We start from the raw sequence: 23,475 nt of genomic DNA, 5'->3' as shown, positions 1-23,475 counted from the left end.
ATCATTGATTGTTCCTTATGCCAAATATAATAAGAATTATGTATATCATTCATAATTATGTAATTATAAATAAATTCTTATTGCATTGTTTATTACCAAGAATGATACACCCAATGTAATTGGCCACAAGGTATTATATAATCTTTATAGACATTCGATCTGCAATTATACTCTATTATGCTATAAAGTCGTGAAAAGGGAAGATCATACCAGATCTGCATTAACTGATGATATGGTTGTAATGCTGGCTGGTCCTTTATATTTCTAATTTCTCACAGTTTGCCTAATGTAGCAGTCTGTTGTATATTTATGTCTTGGTGTTCCATTGTTCTTGATCCCTTCAGTTCGCTGATTATTGAAGATGCTTCTCCTTTATCTGAAGGTTGTTATTTATATTTATCCTATGATTCGATAGCCTCTGCTGTGTATGCTTCTTCTTTTCTTTTCCATAATCCCCAGGCATACCACCAAGAACAAGGATGTTACTGCCTATAACTTAATAACAGTTCTGATCTGATCTGATCGATGGTGCTCTCACTGAAGGCTTTCGATTCCTTTCCTTTATATCTCTCAATGTGATGGAGAGGTCACAACTCTTCATCATGTATGCCTTTTGGCAAGAGACGCGCCCTTTCACCATTAGCACCCTTTGAAAGAGTGCAACTCTTCATTATTTCTGCCCTTTGAAAGGGGCACAACCTCTCACAATCAGATCTGCACTTCTGATTTCCAAATTATCCCCCCTCAAATGAGGTTCTCTTCTCCCTTTTATATCTCATGTTTGAGGGAGTCACAACTTTTCATTTTATGTCTTCTTTTATATTTTTATTTTTATTTTTAACATTTTAATTTTATTATTATTATTTAATATTAAATTCTATTCAAAGTGGGCACATTATAACAAACCCGAGCGTTGCGATGCACAGCACAAGGAGACCAAGGGCGCACAACTTGCAACAGGATGAAGTTGCTTCAGAAGGTGAAATGCAGGGTTGTAGGATGGAATCCCCCTCCTAACTGGCTCAAATCTGATATCATTCCAATGTTGGAGCTGGGCCCCGGGGTGATTGAAGAGATGGACCACTATTCTGAGCTTCATTTAATCTGCAGGTTTCAGAACCTTTGGCCAAGTTTGGCTGATTTTAATGCCTGGGTTTGCAAGGTGTGGAAACCACTTTTCAGAGATGATTTAGTTTTACAACCAGAGCTTTTTTACAGTGGTTTGCAAGGACAAGTAGGATAGGCAGCTTCTCCTGTAAACGGAGTCTCAATCTTGAGGTAAATCCTTGAAGCTGTGGTACCATGATTTCTCTCCTGATGAAATCTTTTCTCACTCCAGTAGGGTTTGTCTGCCCAACCTTACACTTTAGTTTTTGCAAACCCAGAGTTTTGACTGCTATTGGTAACTCTTTAAGCACTTTTGTATTGATAACACTTGAAGTTGAGACAATTTCCTGCTCTCCTCCTACTTAGACAAGGGTTCATGTTGAGATGAACATTTCAGTTGGTCCACTAGAAAACTATGTTACCAAATCAACAGAAAAAACCTGCATACCTGGATACAATTCATTTTAAAATTGGATTTGGGTACGAAATGCCTGCAGAATTGGGCAGGGTACATTTTTTAAAGGTTGAAATCGTTTGAAATAGTCAATGCACATGCCTGTGATTTGAGGTTGACGCATTTCATCTGACTTTTAAACTATAAAACATGTGCCCGAAACCCTAAACGATGGTAACAGTTTCAATGTGTGTTTAACGAGTCACAGCCAACAGAAAACAAGATGCATTTTCTGCATTCAGAAAATGAGTTGCAGTAAACAGAGAACCATCGAAAGAAAACAAAATATATAAAAATGGATACACTTTAAATTTTAGTATCTCCTGTTTAATCTTTGTCATACCCAAAAACTGATATACCTCTCTTAGTTTGCTTTTTCTGATACTTGCCAAATATTAGAATCGACAATATATAATATATTTTATATTTTCTCATTTGTAATGTTCGCTTAAATTTCTTCACTTTTGTCTTTTTTTCCAAATTTATCTTTTCCTTTTATTTTTTATTTATTTCGTTTGATTTAAATAAGTGAATAAATGTATCTTTATTTAAAATATTTATTAAATTATTGCTTATTTACATTGATATTGAATCAGTATATGTTGTATTACAGTATTTGTAGTACTTATGGTTGTTTTGGTTAGCATATGTATGATATGTTGTATTACATACTCAACTCCTATTTGTAGGCTGCAAATATTTATATATTCGTGATTTTTATATTTTTTGTACAGACAACCAGATTGCACTCAGCCCCAAACAGATTGCGATAATAGCATAGCATAACCAACCCACATGCCCATACCCAATTCCAATTTGGCAACTTTGGTTAAAGGTGGGGGAATTATTTGGAAGTAAACCCTGGATTATGAGTGGTTTGCCTTTAGATGTCATTTTTGTTCCATGCATGGGCATTTGGCCAAGATTTGCTCACAAGAGAAAGATAAAGGCAATGTCACTACCTCCTGGTGGAAAGGGGCCAAGTGTCACCATCTGTTGGTTCTGGCTGATCAGTACCCTCGGCCCTCTACAGCACCTGTTTTGAATAAGGCCTCTCCTCCTTGATCTCCCCCTTGTTCTGGGATATTGTTTGTCCCAAGGATTCCTCTTCTGGAGAGTGCCTGGTCCAGTATTCTCTCCTCAAGACATGCAGCAGATTCAGCCATCCCCTTTGCCACCCAATGTAGGCTCCCCTCATACCATGCTGGATGGGATTCCCCCTATTTCTCATTTGGCCTCTTTGACTCTTAGTGCAAATTTGGATTCTATGGATGACTGGGTGCCTGTGACTAGTAGGAAATCAGCGTCAAGGAAAAAAGCCTTCAGCTAGATAGTTCTCTAGCCTCACAAGAAAAGCGAGTTGGCTTAGCCCCCTTGTCTATTGGTGGATGTTGTTTGTTCTCTTGGGAATTTGTTTTTGTGTTGGCCTTCTGACCTTTCTTCTCCATTTAATTTGTTTGTTGGGATTTATGACCTTTCTGCTTCATCATACACATTTAGCTCATTTTCTTATGGGTGAAGATACCAATAGATCCCTCCATAAATTATCAAAAAAAAAAAACTTTATAATGGTTTAAATGAATCAGATAAATAAAATGTATCTCAGCTGGTTTTTGTAAGTATGTTTCAATTAGATCCCCAAAAACCATATTATATCTTAATATTATTCTAATACAAGAAAAGAAACATGTTCACCCAGAACCTGGTTTATTAGCAGATTAAGTTGTTCGTAAGATTAAATTAACAGGGGTTGTAAGGACAAAAATCTGCTTCAGAGGAGAGCTAAACAAAGGTATAAAACTGAATGTTCCACCAAAGGATACAATTAACACTGACTCTATCAGCATCCTCCAGCCAAGGTTATTTCCCCATGGAGACACAGGTAGTCTAAGTGTCTTAACCAACCAGATAAGGGATGAAATTAAGCAGGTAACGAATACATGAGTTTTGGGGCAATTATTTTTGCATAGCCAAATTTATATCACAGTTTTCAGAACCAGATAACTGCCTGTTATAATACTGACATGCTTACGGACCATAGTCACCCATGCTGACGCCCTCTATGGGACTGCTCATTCTAGTTAGCTGGCATTATGCAGTTGCACTAACTAAAGGCTATAAAGATAAGATTCTAATAAGCATATCTTGTCAGTTCTTTGGTAGATGCATAAAATTAACAGAATATTGTATGTGCAGATGTAAAGGATTATTATGAAATTTGCAAATTAAATGCAATGTAAATTGTAAATCAAATGTATGTCATCTTCATATCCAGAGAAATTTTGAAAGTTATTTAAAGCAAATTGAAGAAATGCTAAAGAGCTGAAAACTTTCAAAACCAGCCTTGGGAAAAGTTCCAGCAACAGAAAAAATGATATTTTAATCAAGATGAAAGACCATCATATCATCTTGGCAATATCGCTAACACTGGGGAATCCATTAAAGACCCAATTTTCCACAATACATGAAATTGGAACAACTGCCTATGGATTAGATTGTGTGTTATTTTTTGCATCAATGTTTTGGATCACACTCTGTGATCCATCATCAGGATGATTGAGTGCCATCAGAATAAAAATGAGTACATGGCAGACCAGGATAGCTTAAAAGTGAGGAGGACATGGAGGCAACACAGCAAATGGGGTCAGATGGAAGACACAAATAATATAACAAAGATAATAGACAAATAAATATTATAAACAGATTCAAAACAACATAGGAATGAGAAAATACACTTATGTACGGAAGTATTCTAGATGCAATAAAGCACAAGAATAAATATATATATATATATATATAGAAAAGAAAGAAAATAAATGAAAGGATATATATAAATGAATAAACAAGAAGAAATAAATTCCAATAAATAATAAGGATAAATAAATTCTAAAGAACAAAACAAATAATTAAATTAAGCAAGCAAATACACTTGACAAAGTGAGAGGATAACTAAATAAATGAAGAAAAATCTAATATATATATATATATATAAAAGAAGGAAATTAAATATAAAATAAAGGGGAAAAAATGCACAACTTTAAACGCAATCGAACTATAAATTCATTGATTATTATTAGTGATATTGTTATTATTTAATATAATATAATAGCACATCTTTCATGCACAAATGGTTGTTCCCAAGTAAAATAAGAAACCTTCACTATTAATTTATATTATAAACGCCTCTTAAGATCATGACAAAACAAAGATTCTTAAAAAGAAAGTAAACTCCATCTCCAGAATTCTTAGGGCAGAGCCAATATTTATACCTTGAATATGTTGAAAAAACTACAATTAAATACCCTTGAAAGTTGAATCCTTGAATTCCAAGCCAATATTACATCTTCCATTCTTTTAGTTTTTCCAATTCTACAGGGCATGTTTTCTTATTTCTTCCTTGAATAATGTAATCCTTGTAAAGCAGGAAATCCATACACTAATCTGTAGATATCAAAATCCATGGTTCACATTTGTTAGTTTGCAGCTTCAGCATTGGAAAGGAATTATCTCTTGGGAAAGCACCAATGTAATGATATGGAGACGTAAAATAGCTTAGTAGAGAAACGGATCATATTGAATGAATGGTTGCCACTAACATATGCATACCTGAGGAAGTAGCTATGTCTTTAACAGTTTCATTTTAAATTTGATAAGACAGAGAGTATGGAAGACTCTTTCAATGCGCTCACAGTATATACTCCATGATGTGCTAATACATCTTAGTCTACTGTTGATAAGCTTCTTCCTTGACTTTGGAGCGTGCATCTTCTTCTCACTTCTCAGTAGGTGAAGCAGACAGACCCAACATAAGTGAAGATCAAATAAAATCAGCAGTCCTCTGTTCCATCACACACTCCACTGCCTCATTTGAAATCTATCCTTCACAACCCAACCAAGATAATATAATAACTATTTTGTCTTCTTCACCAAAATATATTAAATCTGGTCTGTATCATGCATCAGAATGTGTAAGGGTGTGCAAGGGATGCCCCACAATTCAGTCAAATTGCCTTGGTTTCACACTGCCATTATCTAGATCCCAAACCCATTTTTATATGTCAGATGACTTCGCATTTTTTTTTAAATCATTAAGAGTTTTAGTAGAGGCTTGACTACTATTGACTATTAACTCTTGGTAATAATCTCATTTTTGTATAAACTGATCCGGATTAAGATCAATCAAGTCATGGCTTATGAGGGTTACAATATAATAACTACTTATAACCAATTCACAACTTGGACAGATTTACTTGGAATATACATGCAATCAACTCTCAACCTGGACACATTTAAATAAAATCAAGGCAAATTCCTAGCCTCAAGGCCCTTCCAGATATGCAGGAAATATTTACTTTACAAGCTCAGCCCACTATTTTCAAAATTATATAATCACAGAGATCCTTCCTAACTGGAAGCCAACCTAAAAGAGCAAAATGGCACAATCCACTTTCATTTGCACAGACATTTTAGTAATCATCGTCATACACTCAGCCAAGCAACTATAACTAAACATAATACAGTAGAATAGACTTCAGTTTCAGTGTTTAGCTATAAAGCTTGAGCACTAACCTGAAGAAATGCCTTAAGAATCCAGAGCGAAGCCAAAATTAGTACACCATTTACAGAAAATCCCACCTGCTAGCAGAACAAAAGAAACAACCTTTAACAAAAAGATCAAAAGGAACTTGTTATATAGTTTAGTTGAAATGCCATTATGCACTAATATGGCAATATGTATGGAAAACAAAGAATATAACCATATCAATCTCTTATGAATAACCAAAAGGAAAAAATGAAATTACTACCCAGTTAAATATATCAAGCAAACATGCAAAGCGTTTCCAAGATATGTCCAAATAAAACCCACCAAATACAACATAAATAATTGTATCACCATATTATGGCTTAAAGAAGATCACAGTACCATGTGTGGAAAACTGGTCGATCAAGAGATGTGCCCATTCTCATGAGCTAATCTTGCACGATGTTAAAGGATGCTGCTTGTTGAGCATTTTGATAGTTACTATACAAAATGGTGCCATAGTCTAGTAAATTCTCTAAAAGGGAAATGTACTATCTACAGCCAAAACATCCATAAAAAAGTTTAACTAAAGGCAATTAGAACTTGGTTCAAAAAAAATTCCCCATGTAGGTCTTCTGGTCCATTGAAGAGATCTTGAAAGATGCTGACTTCTTGTAGTCTTTAATTTGAATCATCTTATACAAATCTATGCATTGCTTAGGGAAAAGGTTGCTTTTGTTCCAATGGATGGATAGGGATTTCAGGGTCAACATACTGCTTGAGTGTACTCATAACATGCCAATTAAGAACCATTTTCTTAATAATGATTGGCATTCATGATTTTATCTAATCATCAAAGATGAAAAAGTAAACAAGTGAAAACCTTGATTACAATAAGAGATAGTTGAGTCGAACTCTCATCTCATAGTTAGGATGAGACCCTTGCACAGCTATAGAGGGGGAATATCCCCTCCAATTAACAAATATGAGTTTATGCAGAATAAATCTTCAAGAGAAGTGTGCCAGTAGAGAGAATATACACCGATTAAAGGCAGAGTCAAGAAAAATTGAGGGTAGTGATCACTGAAGGACTATTAGATAACTTAAGAATTCCAGTAACATCATTACAAGCTGTATCGATCCTGAAATTTTCATATTGTAGACCTGTGTTCAAATCCCTAGGAGACATGTTACATGCTTCAACTGCACAAATGTTGAATCTTAATATAGGTAGGTTACCACATCCAATTTAGTCAAAGCCAGGTGCAAGTCCTAGGTAAATTCAACAAGAGAGGTACCCATTTGTCATGGCATCTAAGCTGAAGGACACCCAGCAAGAGGATATATATATCTCGTCATGTTAAAAATGTTAGAAATCATCATGAGAGCTATCTTCTTGTAAGTTTTTATTTCAATTTTGCATCTTTTCAGATTATAAATTTATTAACAGATACCATGATGCCTGCATGGATAATCAATGGATCTAACATTTTGTTGCCACTACATACTTCTCATGTTTTAGAGGCCATTTTAGGGAGCAAATAAGAAACTACCTTCAGGCTTGAGCTTGTCAAGATTTATTACAAAAGAGAAGGTACCTAAACTTTTGAAACGGATCAAGCTATATAGTTATCAGATATCAGAAAGATTACTTTGTAGTTAACAAGATGAAGACCATATCAAAAAGCCCCCATTAGATCTGTCAACACAACACGATATTTTAGAACATGAGGTCAGATCTGATGAAATTGAATGGAGTCCACAATTAATGGCCCAATTACTTAGGGTAGGATGTTGATAAATGACAAAGGACATCTATCTCTTGATTGTTTTGGTGTAGATCATCTTGCATACAAAACGCTGTAGGTTTACTAAAATCCATATGCAAGCATACTAGCCAAAGTTACACTCTTTTGGCCATCTTACAGAGGAGTATTACCTATGTAATTGCATTAAGTTCAGTGCAACAGCCATAGGAAGGGCAAATTGTGAGTGGTGGCGAACTTGTGCTCTTGAACGATATAAGAATAATATCTTTATTATTTCATATTAATGGTCAATAATGTAATTTAATGTAATTAGCTTGTTTCTATTTTGGACGTTTGTTTCATTATGGAAACATTGTCTTTGTATTCTTTAAATGGTGTTTGATCATTTCATTTCAATTCATTCAATATTTTTAATTTTGCCAAAACATGGTATCAGAGCAGGAATACATTTTTGAAAAAAAAAATTCTAAAACTTTTCGTCGAAATTTTTAGTGGAATTGTTTTCAAAATTTGTCTGTCTTCCTAAGGGACCTTCACCCATGGCTGTTTGGTGAGCTTTCTCATATCTGCAATTGCATGACCTTGTTTTTCCCCTTGTTCTATTCGTGTCACAATTTATTTTGCTACGACGTGTTGTGCCCTTGGCACACGATGCACCTTGACTTCGTTAGCAAATCGTGAGTTTCACCGTCGCATTTTTTTTCTTCTTACTCGTGTTTTGGCCACAACGCGTCTGCAAATTGGGTGATGGCTCTGTTCGCATTGGGATCTTTTGCATGTGTATTTGTAACGATTTTCTGCTCACGTTTTGGATCGTTTGCACATGTTTTGGCATCGCAATATTCTACAATCTGTGTTTTCATGCAATTTCATTTCGCGTTTTCTGTCTTCAATTTGTGCAATCTGGGTAAGACGGTGACAGGATTTTTTCCCTTGAATCTGCGACAGCTCCATCCCCGACGACTAGGATTTTTGACCCATTTTTGGAGTTCTGCATTTCAACCTAGGGTTCTGATTTTTGTAGCTAGGGTTTTGCAGAAAATCCTCTAATTTTTCAGCCAATTTTTTTTAAGACTAGATTCTTTGTGGGTTTTTCCCATATTTTTCTGGGTCTTTGTCAGAATTTTCTGGGTCAATCAAAATCCATACCTCGAGATTTGTGCCATCGTACTTCTTTCAGTCTCGAAGTTTGTGCATGAATCTGCCTCCGTTTATGCATTGGGATCTGTGCCTTGGGTTTTGTCCTCTTTAGAAATTAGCTTTTTGCCTCTTCAGTGAATCTCGTTTTTTGACTTGGAAAGCGTGCAAGATGGCATCTTTGAACAACATAATGTTGGAAGGCAGTCAGCGATTTAACGACAAAAATTACAACACATGGAAGCAATAGATGATGACGATCTTTGAATATCGTCGCCTAGATGATCTCATTATAGGTAAAGAGACTCATCCTACCATAGCTAGACAAGATCAGGATAAGAGACTTTCGGTTACTAATGATCAGCTGCATCAAGTGCCATCCGGCAAGATAGCTGTAGAGATCTGGACTATTTTAAAGGATCTCCATGAAACATCAGACAAGAGCCATGGGTTCTTTCTTATAAAACAGCTATTTTCTATCATGATGGATGAGCGTATGTCCTTACAAGAACATCTGACGAAGATTAAGGACATTTGAGATCAGCTAGAAGCAATTGGTTGGAAAATGGAAGAAGAAGATATGGTAGTCGTTACCTTGAAGAGTCTACCTAAATCCTATGAGCACTTTATAGAAACGCTCAACATTACTTCAACTAATGTAGACTTGAAGTTTCCAAAGTTGTGCACCAAACTTTTGTAGCAAGATCGATGGAAACAACAATTTGGTAGCAGTGCCACTTCGTCCTCCATAGAACAAGCCTTCGCAGCCAAATCCTTTCACAAGGATAAAGGCAAATCTCAATCCTCTCAGCAAAAAAGCCCCAGTCAATCTCAGGTTAGCTCGAAGAAGAAGAAAGTTCAGTGTAATTGCTGCCACAAGTATGGTCACTTGATAGAAGACTGTCAGAATCGTTTGGCTTCCGAACAACAGAAGAAGGGAGGGTCTCAATCAATCTCAGGTTAGCTCGAAGAAGAAGAAAGTTCAGTGTAATTGCTGCCACAAGTATGGTCACTTGATAAAGGACTGTCGGAATCGTTTGGCTTTTGAACAGCAGAAGAAGGGAGGGTCTTAGCCTAAGGCCAATGTCACAAAGTACTCAGTGTAGAAAGAATCTACATTTTACGCTTTCATGGCGAAAAGACCTGCAAATCATGTGAAATCTTCTGCTTGGTACATAGACTTTGATGCATCTCAACACTTCCCTCATCGACATGATTGGTTCATAGACTTCTCACCTTTCACTGATTCAATCATTTTTGGAGGAGGCGAAGAGTATCCTATTGTCGGCAAGGGCAACGTTCAGATACAATCTAGTGGGAGGAATCTCATTTTCCTCAATGTATACTACATTCTGTTGTGACCATTTCACACATCACCCCATCAGAATGGGGACCCCCTCTTTTTCTTAGGGTTTTGCTTTCCCTTAGTTAGTTTTTTTCTCTCTGCTTGCTTGGTTTTGAGTGAGTGAGTGGTTGCCTGGGCTGGCTAGTTTAGGGTTAATCTCTGAAGGCTCGTTTTAGGGTTTCTTTCAAGTTGAGTCTAGCCTAGTTTTGGGAGGTCGTTAGTCATCTACCTGGAACCTTAAGTTTGCCTTAATGAAGTATTTCCTTTCAGGAGAATCAGGATGGTGAGATTGAAGAGCAGGGTGAATAGGTCTAAGGTCAGGGTAGGTCCAGTTTGATGGTCTTCTTGTTAGAGTCCTGTTTGCTTCCAGGTCTGAGTCGATTGAGCAAAGTCAGTGATCAGAGGGAGATCGGAGTGGTTATTTCAGAAACTGATGAGCGAATGCACCTGATGATGATTGAAAGAGTTTTGGAAGAATATGACCAAGATTGTTGACTTCTAAGGCATAATTGAGAAAGTTGATACATTTTTGCCTTGAATGAGAGTTTTTAAGCTTTGAATGATGAAAGCTAGTCTAGGAGGAGATTTTCACTCCTGACCCTTCCAAAGGGTCCAAAGCGAAATCTCCCTTTCCTGCCTTCCTTTGGCCCTAAAAAACCCAGTTCGACCTTACCTAGACCAAATTGGATGGAGATTTGTCTTGATTGTGAAGCAAGGGAGTTGATTTGAGCAAATTTGATGGAGAATGAAATGAACCAAGGTGAGGAACTAGTCAAGAGGATGAATTTCGCTCCTGACCCTTCCAAAGAGTCCAGAGCGAAATTCTTGAAAGCTCTCATTTTTACTTGGCTAAAGACAGGATCTTGATGGGGATGCGTGAAGAAAGGTTTGTGTTCGCCTATCAAGGAGGATTAGAGTTCAAAAGGTCAAGAATCAAGCTAAAATCTTGATTTTCGCTCCTGACCCTTCCAAAGGGTCCAAAGCGAAAATCCTTCTAGACCACCTTTTCTTCTCAGTTTTGGCTAAGTGTTGCTTTCTAGGGCATGTTTGAGGGTGAATTGATTTGATCTTGCCTTGAGATGGAGTTAGTGGATTTTTTAAGGACAAGATTTCGACCTAAAGGAGAATTTCGCTCCTGACCCTTCCAAAGGGTCCAGAGCGAAATTCATCATAAACCTTGTTTCTTGCCTTGAATGGGTTACAAACCTTGTTCCTAATGTGGAGAATGATCTAATTTTGCCCTGTGAGATGGTTTGAAGCTTGAAAAATGAGCAATCTAGCCTGGAATGAGATTTTCCAAAGGGTCCAGAGCGAAATTCATCATAAACCTTGTTTCTTGCCTTGAATGGGTTACAAACCTTGTTCCTAATGTGGAGAATGATCTAATTTTGCCCTGTGAGATGGTTTGAAGCTTGAAAAATGAGCAATCTAGCCTGGAATGAGATTTTTGCTCCTGACCCTTCCAAAGGGTCCAGAGCGAAAATCTTCCTAAAGCTCATTTCATCCTAAGTTTGGCTAATTTTTGATTTGCAGGGTATCTTGGAAGGAAGCTTGGACATTCTTATTGCCTTGGACAGGTTTGAAAGTGTTGAAAATGAAAGATTTTGGACCAAAAAGGAAATTTCGCTCCTGACCCTTCCAAAGGGTCCAGAGCGAAATTCCTAAAAGCTCTTACTTTTGCAATAAAGGAAGTCAAGTTTTTGATTTGTTATGGCATGGATGGAAGAAAAATGACTTGCTTTTGCCTCTTGAGGTCGTTTTGAAAAGGAGAAATGAAGGATTTAGCCCAAGAAGTGATTTTCGCTCCTGACCCTTCCAAAGGGTCCAGAGCGAAAATCTCTCTAAGAGACATTTCTTGCCTTATTTGGCCTAGTTTTGGCGTCCAAGACATGATGAAAAGAAGAATGAACATGTTGAAATCCTTGGGGATGTTTAGAAGTTGTGAAAATGAAGGATTCTAGCTAGGAAAGGAAATTTCACTCCTGACCCTTCCAAAGGGTCCAGGGCGAAATTCCTTATAAACCTATCTTTTGACCTTTCTTGGACATGGAATCTTATTCCTAGGGTAATGAAGGATGAAATCTTACCTTGCAAAGAAGTTTCAAGTTTAAAAAATGATGATTTTGGGTCAAAAATGAAAATTTCGCTCCTGACCCTTCCAAAGGGTCCAGAGCGAATTTTCTCAAAACTTCTTTTTGCTATTATGTTTTTGCTAGGTCAAGTGTGGGATAAGGCAAAATCAAAAGGAAGTTGCCCTTAAGAGTGACTTTAAGTTGCTAGAGACCATGAAAGATGAAGGAATTGAGCCTAGAAGTGATTTTCGCTCATGACCCTTCCAAAGGGTCCAGAGCGAAAATCCTTAAAAACATCTTTTTTTCCAAATTTTGAGCAAAACCAAGCTTGGACAAGGGTGTGAGAAGGCATTTGGATTGCCTTATAATGGATTTCGGTTGCCAAGAATGCAAATTTTGAAGCCTAATGAAAATTTCGCTCCTGACCCTTCCAAAGGGTCTAGAGCGAAATTTCTAAAATTCCCCTTTTTCCTTGCAATTCAAGACAAGATTTTGGTTTTGATACCCTGGAAAGGAGAGAGAGACAAGATGTTATATGCCTTGGAGGTGATTTGAAGTTGAAAGGATGGCAAAATAGCCCTAAAACAAGATTTTTGCTCCTGACCCTTCCAAAGGGTCCAGAGCGAAAATCCTAAAACCTATTTATTCCTTTCAAATTTATGCTAAGACAAGACTAGACTAAGGTAAGAAATGCCCTTGAGACTACCTTTGAGTTGATATTGGTTTCCAAAAGTGATGATTTTAGGCTAAAGGAGGAAATTTGCTCCTGACCCTTCTAAAGGGTTCAGGGCGAAAATCCTAAAATCTCCTATTTTGCCTTGCAAAAACAAATCAAACTTGGATTGGGTGAAAGAAGAAAACTATTTCCTAGCCTTGTGAGGTGGATTGAAGTTGGAATGATGAAAAATGGGCTACAAGCAAAGAAATTCGCTCCTGACCCTTCCAAAGGGTCCAGAGCGAAAACCACTAAAGTCACCTTTTTCTTCAAGATTTGAGTAAGACTAGGCCTGGATTACAGTGAAAGAAGCTATTTAGAATGCCTTAGAGAAATTTGGACCTTCAAAAAATGAGAATTTTAAGCTCAAGAGAGAATTTCGCTCTTGACCCTTCCAAAGGGTCCAGAGCGAAATTCTGGATAGGTCCTGTCCCTGGCTAGGTTATTGAGCAAAATTAACCTTTTTTGCCTTGTGAAGATCAAACCAATGCTAGTAAGTTGAGAAGTGGGTTCAAACTGAGCGAATTTTGATGAATTGAAGTGAAGGAGATTAGAAAATTGACCTGAGAGATGAATTTCGCTCCTGACCCTTCCAAAGGGTCCAGAGCGAAATTCCTAAAAAGCAGTGTTTCCTTCAAAATCCTGTTGAGCCAACTCAATGGTTGAGATGAATAGACCTTGGAGATTGCCTTGGAGAAGGTTAATGATCAAGCAAAGATGAATTTTGACCTAAAAAGAGAAAATCGCTCCTGACCCTTCCAAAGGGTCCAGGGCAAAATCCTCAAAAACACCTATTTTTCATCTTTGTTAGATTGAGTCAAGGGCAAGTTGCAAAATTGTGAAGACAAGGACATGGGAGATTGAAAATCTAGGTTGTAAAGATTTTGATTCATGAAGTGAACAAGCCTAGAAAAGGGGTCCAAATAAGCCTTGAAAGGATTTAGACCTACATCACTTTGGATATTTTTAATGCCTAAGGAGAATAAAAAATTCGTCAAGCCTTAATCAAGCTTTGGCATTCCTAAGCTAGCCCATAATTTTTCACTAAATTAGCCTATTACAAGACATTTGGGAGGCTGAAACAAGTTCACATGAATTAAGGCATTTATAATTTATTTAATTAATTTCTAAGCCTTGAAATAAATGAAAAAAAATTCACCTTGAAGCTTTGGAATTAATTTTAAAAATAAAAAATTATGATTGAGCGCTCAATACTCATTATTTTCCCTTTATTTGCCAAGTCGGCCATCCTTTAAGAGGGGTTTTATTTCATTTTATTTCCTATTTGTCAAGTCGGCCTCAAGGAGAATCAAGGTGAGCGCCCTATATAAGGGAGGTGTATTATGACAAATTCAAATCATTCACTCATTGTTCTCATGCGAACTTGAAGAGCAGATCTAGAGAAGCGAATTCTAGCTAAGTTGGAGGCGAATTTCTTGCTAGATTGGAGGTTAATTTCCAGAATTTGCCAAGTATTTGAAGGCTAGTAGAAGGCGAAATTCTTTTGAAGGCTGATTGAAGCATAATTCATCCAAAGGAAGACCAGAAATTCAGATCAAACATCCTTGCCCAGCAAATTCATCATATTCCTTCTTTAATTTTTCAAGGTTGATAGCTAAAATTCAAGGAAGAGGTATGAAGAATCAGATTTTTGAAGTTTTTTATTCAAGATTTAGTTTGATTTTCCATAGTAATCATTTTGAAAATCTAAGTCTTGTACAATCTGATTTTTATTTAATTTGAAAATCCATAATTCTTAGATTTATCATTATTTTCAAATTAATAGTTAGTTATTTCCTTGAAAGGTCTCAAATCTCCTATAATGAAGATATTATGCTCAAATCCTAACTTTAAGCTTTTGTGTAGGTGTCAAATGACGACCCCCAAGGCCGGAGGATCCACTACTCGACAGGCTCTCATCAAGGAGGATCAGAGGAATGACGAATTGGAGACCAGGATCGTGTCCAAGTGGAGCAATATCGGAGACACCAACCTAGGAAACTTCAATATGAAGAAGTTTCGGGAAGCACCCTACATCGGCAAGCCGTCACCTGTTGCAAAGAAGATAATTGAGAGTGGCATCATCAAAGCTGCAAGTTTCCCTCCCGCAATCAAGTGTCATGAGTTGATGATTGAGTGTGCCCGGCACTATGATTCACACTCAAGGACAATCGTGGCCGAGGATGGAACTATCTTAGCCTATCTTTCAGAGGAAGCTATAAGTGAGATTTTTCATCTCCCGGAACATAGAGACATGATCTACAAAAGTCTAGAAGGAGCTAGGTCTATCTATGAGGATGATCCTGATTCCTGCCTGAACTTCATCAACAAGAATTGGCTACTCAAGAGCAGACCTCGCCTGAACAAGACTCCCAATACACCGCACAGAATTGACTTCCAAGAAGAGTTCAAGGATTTGATAACCTTACTCAATCGGGTCACGAGTGCCTCTCAAGCTTTCTTCTTTGACAAATGGATGTTCTTCTTCAAACAACTAATTGTCCAAGGAAAGGGAATGCTCAATTGGGCTAGAATCATTAGCAACAGCCTGGATGTGCAGTTGAGAAGACTAAGGCCTACCAAGTCATTTCACATGAGTTCATATGTTGTATATGCCTTGATCAGAGGTTTTGAGTATGCAGGACTACCTCACAGAGGAGTTGTTGGAAGAGGACCCAGAGAAATAAGAGTTTGTGATTCTTATGTTCAACTGCATCATCCGCCTAGAAGTGACTACAAGTTAGTCAATGACACCTTCACGATGAATATTACCAGGATATTGCAAGGTGGGATTCACAATCGACTGTCTCTGGACGCACAAGAGCTTGTGAAGAAGCATGGTGCATGGTTCATTCAGTTTCCAAAATTCACATACATCAGAGTTCATGGGTGTCCTTCACCTCCCTACATGTTGCCAAGATATCCTACAGACAGGATAGTACTACTTGAGGTGACTAGACAGTTGGTAGCTTATGCGAAGGCATCAAGACACAAGCATGGAAATGGAATTTCCGTGCCCATCATACTAGGGAACTTAGTTGAAGTGTGTCCTAATACTCAAGCCGCGGAAGATGCAGAGAAGGAATTATCTCTATACTCATTCACATCCTTTGCCTCGAGAGAGAATTTTGATCCTGAATTTTGATCCTCATGGTCATATAGAAGAAACAGTCGGGAAGAAGTACAAGCATGAGTCTCAAGTGGAGGACTTTTGGATGAATGTCCAAGATGATGTAGAGGCCAGAAGAAGGAGAGGCAAGTGTGAGTGAGAATACTTCTCATTCCAAAGGCTCGAAGAGGAAAGAAGGACCTGAGAAGAGAGAACCTTCCAAGAAGAAGCAGAAAATAAATCCTGATCGCCCACCAAGCACATCTTCTAGGCATGAAAAGGAAGCAAGTCAAGGAGAAGATCAGAGGCAGATAGTATATGAAATTGATGAGTCTATGGAATCCATGGTACAAAATGATAAACAAGGAAAAGGACAGACGCCTCAGCATTCATCAAGTCAATCTCCCCAAGTTGGTGCTAATGAGCAACAAGAAGAAAAGAATGATGATGAAGCAACATCTCCTTTCTGGGAAGATAGACCTCTACCCAAAGAAATACAAGTGAGGGAAACAAGATCTCCCATTCCGGATTGGCTAAAAGAGAGGCTGACAAGGGTAGTTGTGGTTGAAGAGGAAGAACATGTATTTGACTTGGAAAGCCTTATAGGAAATTCTCATGAAGTAATAGAGAAGAAGAAGGCCACAAAGATGTCAAAGGTAATTAGAGATGAGACAGGATCCAGAAAAGTGCAGATAGCTACACCAGTGGTGGACAAATATGAGGATGAGATTCTAGCAGAAGAATATGATCTAGAAACATTTGATCTTGGTCCACTTACCACCAAGTAGGCTATGGAAGAAGCAACTGATTCACTGAAAACACTCAAAGACAAACTCAAAGAGGAAGTGGAAAAGAATAAGAAGCTTGAAAAGGAGGTCAGTGCTTGGAGGAATTATTTTAGCCATCTTAACCAGCCTTTGAGACGACAGGATCCAGCAATATCTCCTTTACATGCACTTCCTCTTGAATCAATAAGTGAGGCAGAAAGGGTGAAGAGCCTAGTTCAACTCATGAGTTCTTGGATTGATGAATCTCACAAGGTAGTCGTTGAATTTGCAACAAGAATGATGAAGACAGTTCATCGAGCTATCCAGGTCCTTGAGATTATCCATAATCTAATGATAATTGTGGCTGCATTCACTCACACTAGAGATGTTATCATCCCAGTCTTACAAGCGATAAGAGGAACACCAAGACGGATTCTAACGCAAGAAAATATAATGGATGGAGGAACCCATAGCCTCCTGCAGTGGTCAGCTTTGCTCCAGATGAAAGAAGTCCTTTTTGAAGACGTCAACACCAGATGCAGCCAAGTTGAAGGCATCATCCATCCAATTCAAGACAAGGTGTTTGAGGTGTTGTATACCATCCTTGACAAGCGGATTGAGATCAAGACAGATGTGGACATCCAGGAGTTGGAGGACAAAATCAAGGTCATCTTTTGTAAGGAGAGAACATCGTCACAGAGAGGCAACGAGATCAAATGTATGCTACTATGTTCCTGATTGAGAAGACCAAAGAACTTGAGCCTGGGTGGGAGACGACTCTTCTCACTGCTTTTGATCAAGTCCTTCACTTGGAAGAACGAATGAAGAATCTTCCTGAGATTCCCATTGCTGAGATTGAGGGAATTGTGTCCAGATTCATTGAATATGCTAGAAAAGAGCACAGGAAAGGGAACAAAGTTCTAGAAGAAAAGTTGTTATAAGATGATGTGGCGGCTTAATTCCTATTGGTCTATGTCTCCTCGTTATTTGTGCCAATTTTTATTGGCTATGGATTAATAATGTTTATCTAAATGGGGACTTTTTTGTAACAAACCCTAATTAGGGTTTAGGTGTCAAAATCTCAGTCGTTGATCTTCTTTTGATCCGGGCCATTCACTGTATTTGAGGATGCTATATAAGCCCTCACTCATTTCATTTTAAAGAGTTAGAGACAGAGAGAAAAAAAAAGTTAGAAAGTTGGAAAGAAATAAGTTTAATTTTGTTAATAGCAAATTTGAGTAGTGAAGAGAGAAAGTTGAACAATTGTTGTTTATTTGGCTATGAGATCAATGAAATATTGAAGTTATGGTGTTTTGTTGCAATCCTTGTGGCTATCTTCATGGTTGTTTATCTTCTTGAATCACTCTTAGTAGAAATATCATTAGATTTTAAGTTTGAAAGACGAATGTTGTGCCTGATCTTTGATAAGACTCACATTCTAAACCACTAGCTTCTTACTGATTGTAAGAACGCCTTGTGTGGTCAACTGGAAACATTGAAATTGATTAAGAGTTCAATTATCATTGGAAGTATTGGTACGTATCTCCCTGATAGTATCTATCTCCTTGGTGATTTGAAAATTATTGAATACCCTTAGAAGATCGCACCAATTCCAGTGGAGTTGTAATCCTTTGGCAATACTGAAATTGGTAGAATCTTATCAAGACCAGTCTTCATCAAGTCATTCTTAGGATTAGTTTAAGTATCTCTTCCTTGAAACCCTTATCTTTTGATCTTTTTTGAAAATCTGTTAGTATTAGGAAAATCCTGTTTCCTCATTTGGAAAGATAGTAACACGGACAAGCTTTCTTTGAAAGTACGTAAGGCCCCTTGAAGAAACAACAAACACAACGACCACTGGTGCTTATCCGCGAGTAGAGATCCTACAAAGCAAAACCTTGAAGTCCTTCTGATTGATCCTTTTTGCGATATCTTCAGCATTCGGAGACTTTACTCAAGAGAGGATAAGATACCTCTGGGTATTTTATTCTGTGTTTGGTCGTGTACAAAATACACATCAACACGTTCCTGGCATGGAACTGAACCTTCTCTCCATGAGCTAGATTATGTTGCACTCTCCTCAGCTTGATGTGGTATTCAGTTCACACAAGTGTTCGATTGTTGATCGTGCGACTTGCACTACTATGGCTGTTGGCATCGAGGATCCTGGTTTATACAGACTTGTGGATATGGGTGATTCTCTAGAGCATGCCTTTGCAGCTCAATCATCTTCTATTAGCAGTCTCTGGCATCAGTGGTACGACCACCTAAACATTCATTATCTTGCTCAGCTTGTTCGGGAAAAATTAGTTTGTGGCTTACTTGAGATTCAAACTCAAAATCAAAGAGTTTGCGGAGCTTGTCAGGTTGTGAAGCAGCGTAGGACACCATTCAAGGATGGTGACTCATGGCGAGCCTCCAAGGTACTACAATTGGTTCACGTTGATGTATGTGGACCAATGAATACACCTTCTATTACTAGTTCCAGGTATTTCTTGCTTTTTGTAGATAATTTCAGAAGTGTTTACTGTATTTCAGAAGTTGAAGGCCTTAGTAGAGAAAGAGTCTAGTTGTCTCATAGTCACTCTTAGGTCCGACAATGGGGGGAGTTTTGTTCTACTGCTTTCTCCAATGATGCAGAGGAAGGACTTATTCTAACTTAACTTGACACATTTCATCCTAGGCATATTGCTTTTAGGCCTTGGTGAGTACACATGATTCAAACCCAATCCAAAACATACATTCTTGGCTTGATTATGGCCCCTCACCATGCATTTTGATGGCATACAAATCATTATTACATCAAACAACTCAAACAATGCATTATTTTGTTAAACCCTCCTTCAACTAGGGCTTTGTAACAATTATACTGCATGCCAACACAGAGATCTAACTGACAACAGATCTAACTGACACCGGTATTGCATGTTACCGATAGAGAAGGATAACGGATATGGGAGAATAGTTAATATGATGTTATTGATGATCACTAGTACAGAAGTCAGTGTTGGCTTGTGTTGAAGACATACACTGGTGACCGATATGTTATGATGATCACTGGCACAAGTCAGTGTTGGCTTGTGTTGAAGACATACATTGGTGTAGTTGACAAATTGACCATTAAGGGAGGGTATTAGAATAATATCTTTATTATTTCTTATTAAAGGTCAATAATGTAATTTAATGTAATTAGCTTGTTTCTATTTTGGACGTTTGTTTCATTATGGAAACATTGTCTTTGTATTCTTTAAATGATCGTTTGATCATTTCATTTTAATTCATTCAATATTTTACCAAAACAAAAGAGAGTTCATAAGTTCAAATCCCACAAGGGAGTAAGGTATGTACACTCCATTTGTAGTGCAGTTAGGTACCTCCCGCAAGGAGTATGAGGTAGTCCCATATTGCTCTAGCCCATCTGTAGACCCATATACAGATTGCTGGCATCGTGGACTATAAAAGACCCTTTCCTTTCCTAAAACACTTTATAAGAATGGTTCATAGCAAGCTTCAAAACTAAAGAATTTCCAATTTTGCCTATAACTTCTATTAAAAAAATAGGCGTCAAAGAGCAATCTCTGAATGACTACTGAGTTTCTATTAGAGAAAAGCATACAAAAAAGATAATTTGTATTCACATGTGGGAAAATGTGTGGTCAAATCAAAGTCCATAAATTATTAAATCTTTATGTATTTTCAAAAGACAGATATCTTCCTCTAGCTAGCCAATGTGACTCAAGCAATTTTTTCATTTAGAATCTAGCTGATGATGGAAAACCAGCAACCAGATGGCTAAAAATGGGGAAAATCCCCTCCTATTTTTAAATATCAGTTTCTGCAAAAGGATCTTGAAAAATCTGCTGAAGAGAGGATATATGCAGATTAAAGTGATGATAAATACACAATGAGGAAGGTACTTACCAGTGAAGAAAAACTGGCGACAAGGGAATCCCAACAGTATCATTACATGTTATATTATAACCAGTATTGCAAATTTTGTATTTCATAAATGCAACAAATCTGAATATGGGAACTCCTAGCAATATCATTACAAGCTATATTCTATGTTACACCAAATTTTTAGAATGGGGATGGCAGTGTACAAGGGGATGCATTTCTAAGATGAATTTTTTGGCAGGCCAATTTTTCAAGGATGGCTATTAAAATAAATATGAATTTTTTTTATAATATAGAAAATTTCCAATACTAATATTATAACATTGATAAGGCATTCGTCATATACATTAGAGAACCTTAATACATAACATTAGAGTTGAGTTGAGATTTCACTTGAGTCGACAAACAAATTAACAAAATTTAATTGCTTTCATTGTCAATGTGCATGTATGTTATATAAAAATTACAACAAAATGCCTAAAGGCTGCAAGTTTCAACTACAAAGAACAAAACAGAGAAAATTTGCTGCTACCCCTAATCAGCATCTACTAATAAGCACTACATCAAAATCAGAATTTAAATCTAAGTCACTGCCAATACAAGGAGCTCCCTCTTCCAATGGGACGCCAACCAATCCCCCCTATGCCTCCTCAACTTGTATGACATCTTTAGGATCAACATCCCAACATGTGGTTGGAGTTTGGCAATACTTAGGACTCTATTGATCCTAAACCCACGAGGCACTATGCATGGCTACCAATGTCTCCACATGTTAAGAGGTGAGCCTATTCCTCAACTAACTAGATTAAGTTGTAAGTAGACCAACTCCTCTTTGCAGAAAAGGAATTACGAACCTATGAAAGGAGGGGAGTGGCAAGTATCACCTTTGGTGAATCCTTTCCATGCCACATATATCACCATCAAATAGGGTTGGTTTGAGCCAATGTAGCTCTATCCGTCCTTGTCTTTGGTTTGTTGAATGTTGAACCATGGAGATTGACACAGAATAGCCACTATGTGTGAAATAAAGTAGACTCATTATCACTATACATTTTTCAAAGGGCTTTTATGAACCCATCTTTCAACTCTTCACCATGATATGAAGGTACTCCCCCAAGCCTTGCTACATACCATGTGGGATTTATAGCATAGGCTACCATATAAAAGCGAGGCATTCATAGTTTTATACTACCATGTCACAGTAGACCTAATATATTCCTCATAAAATCCCCAATTGGGATCCCTATAATGAATTGCTTGCTTCATCTACCCAAGCATGTTGTTAAATGTCATATATCTCTCCAACACTAAGAGAATCTATATCACCATCTGTTATGACCCACACAACAAGTTAGATGAAGAAGCAAACATATCTGCAAGACTGCAAAAAAGTTACAAATATTAATATTTCAAAAAAGATTTAAGACTCAAATGGCACACATAGAGTGAATGATATTACAAAGAATGCAAAAAATCTACAAGTTAGAAACAATCATATAATTGACAATTTAACAATATAATAATAAAATCAATGATTTCTCACTTCACTGTGGACCACCAATCATCAAGGATTTTTTGTTTCACACTTTTTATTTCAACCATGCTCGCCTCTAACCATCTACTCCTCTCTAAATTAACCATCATTAAGTATAGAGTCTCTTACCCTCAAGCATCCTCTCTAAGAAAATAAAATAGCTAACACGTCTAGTATCCACACGGTTAAGAAATTATTTCCTTGAAAAAATCTTCAACAAAGCAAATGAGATGTAATGATTGCAAATGAACGTCTGCATGTCTCTCGTTTATGCAACCAACCCCTTCATTCAATTTGCCTTCCCAATGTCTTTCAATGCATTGTTCAACATATGAACACATGGGGTCCAAAAAATGTATTTGTAAACACCATCCACCATCAAGCCAACTTTCATACACAAGTTAAATTAGGCACCACTTGTACAAGATTAGAGAGCCCAACCTATTCTATGGCATCCTTCAAGTTTTGAAATTGCAAATTTGCATCCTTCCTCTTCCTTGAACAATCGATAGCCCTAAAAAATAAGAGCCACCAGAACATTCGACAATGATATTGATGAGTAGCCTATGTCTTAGATTAGTCCACCGATCCATGATGATAGAGCAACCATCCTTTATCTAGAGTTTGTCTCATATCTTTCATCACTAAACTCACCTTAGAATACTCTTTATCAAGGAGGGCAGTTCATAGCTTATGTTTTCTAACGGAGCAAATAAGGAACTGATAATAATTGTATCTTTGAACATTTGTTTAAAAGAAGAAAAACATTCTGCATGAAATGGCATGGCATGCCCAAAGAAAAATTTAGCAATAGAAGACTCGAACGTTTCCCCTAATTGCATATTACACATCCCTACAACACCAATAGCACTTTTCTTTCCCTTGGTAGATTATGTTTACTGCTCTATCTAATAAAATACACGAATTAATAATAGAGATGACAATGCATACCAAATACAAGAGAAAATATATCTTTATTCGCACATAAAATTATTACAAAGGAAGACTAGAGATGGTCAGCCAAGGATCAAAGTGGCTCTGACTAGA

The 23,475-nt window shown here is 37.3% G+C and overlaps 1 protein-coding gene across 9 annotated transcripts in view; it reads right to left on the bottom strand.

The window, feature by feature from the left end:
- The window catches only part of LOC131053336 (protein SHORT HYPOCOTYL IN WHITE LIGHT 1), a 66,177-nt gene that overhangs the window by 30,041 nt on the left and 12,661 nt on the right, over positions 1 to 23,475 (bottom strand). For 4 of the 9 annotated variants that reach the window (XM_057987928.2, XM_057987931.2, XM_057987934.2 and 1 more), the window contains exon 3: positions 6,131 to 6,196. In XM_057987928.2, coding sequence (XP_057843911.1) covers positions 6,131 to 6,196 — 66 coding nt within the window. Of the gene's footprint in view, positions 1 to 5,200; positions 5,436 to 6,130; positions 6,200 to 23,475 lie in introns of those variants that run through there. The other 5 variants (XM_057987930.2, XM_057987925.2, XM_057987926.2 and 2 more) reach the window with 3 other exon arrangements.

This window comes from Cryptomeria japonica, chromosome 3, assembly GCF_030272615.1.
Source record: "Cryptomeria japonica chromosome 3, Sugi_1.0, whole genome shotgun sequence".
Lineage (NCBI taxonomy): Eukaryota > Viridiplantae > Streptophyta > Pinopsida > Cupressales > Cupressaceae > Cryptomeria > Cryptomeria japonica.
This window is presented reverse-complemented; position numbering and strand designations above follow the sequence as displayed.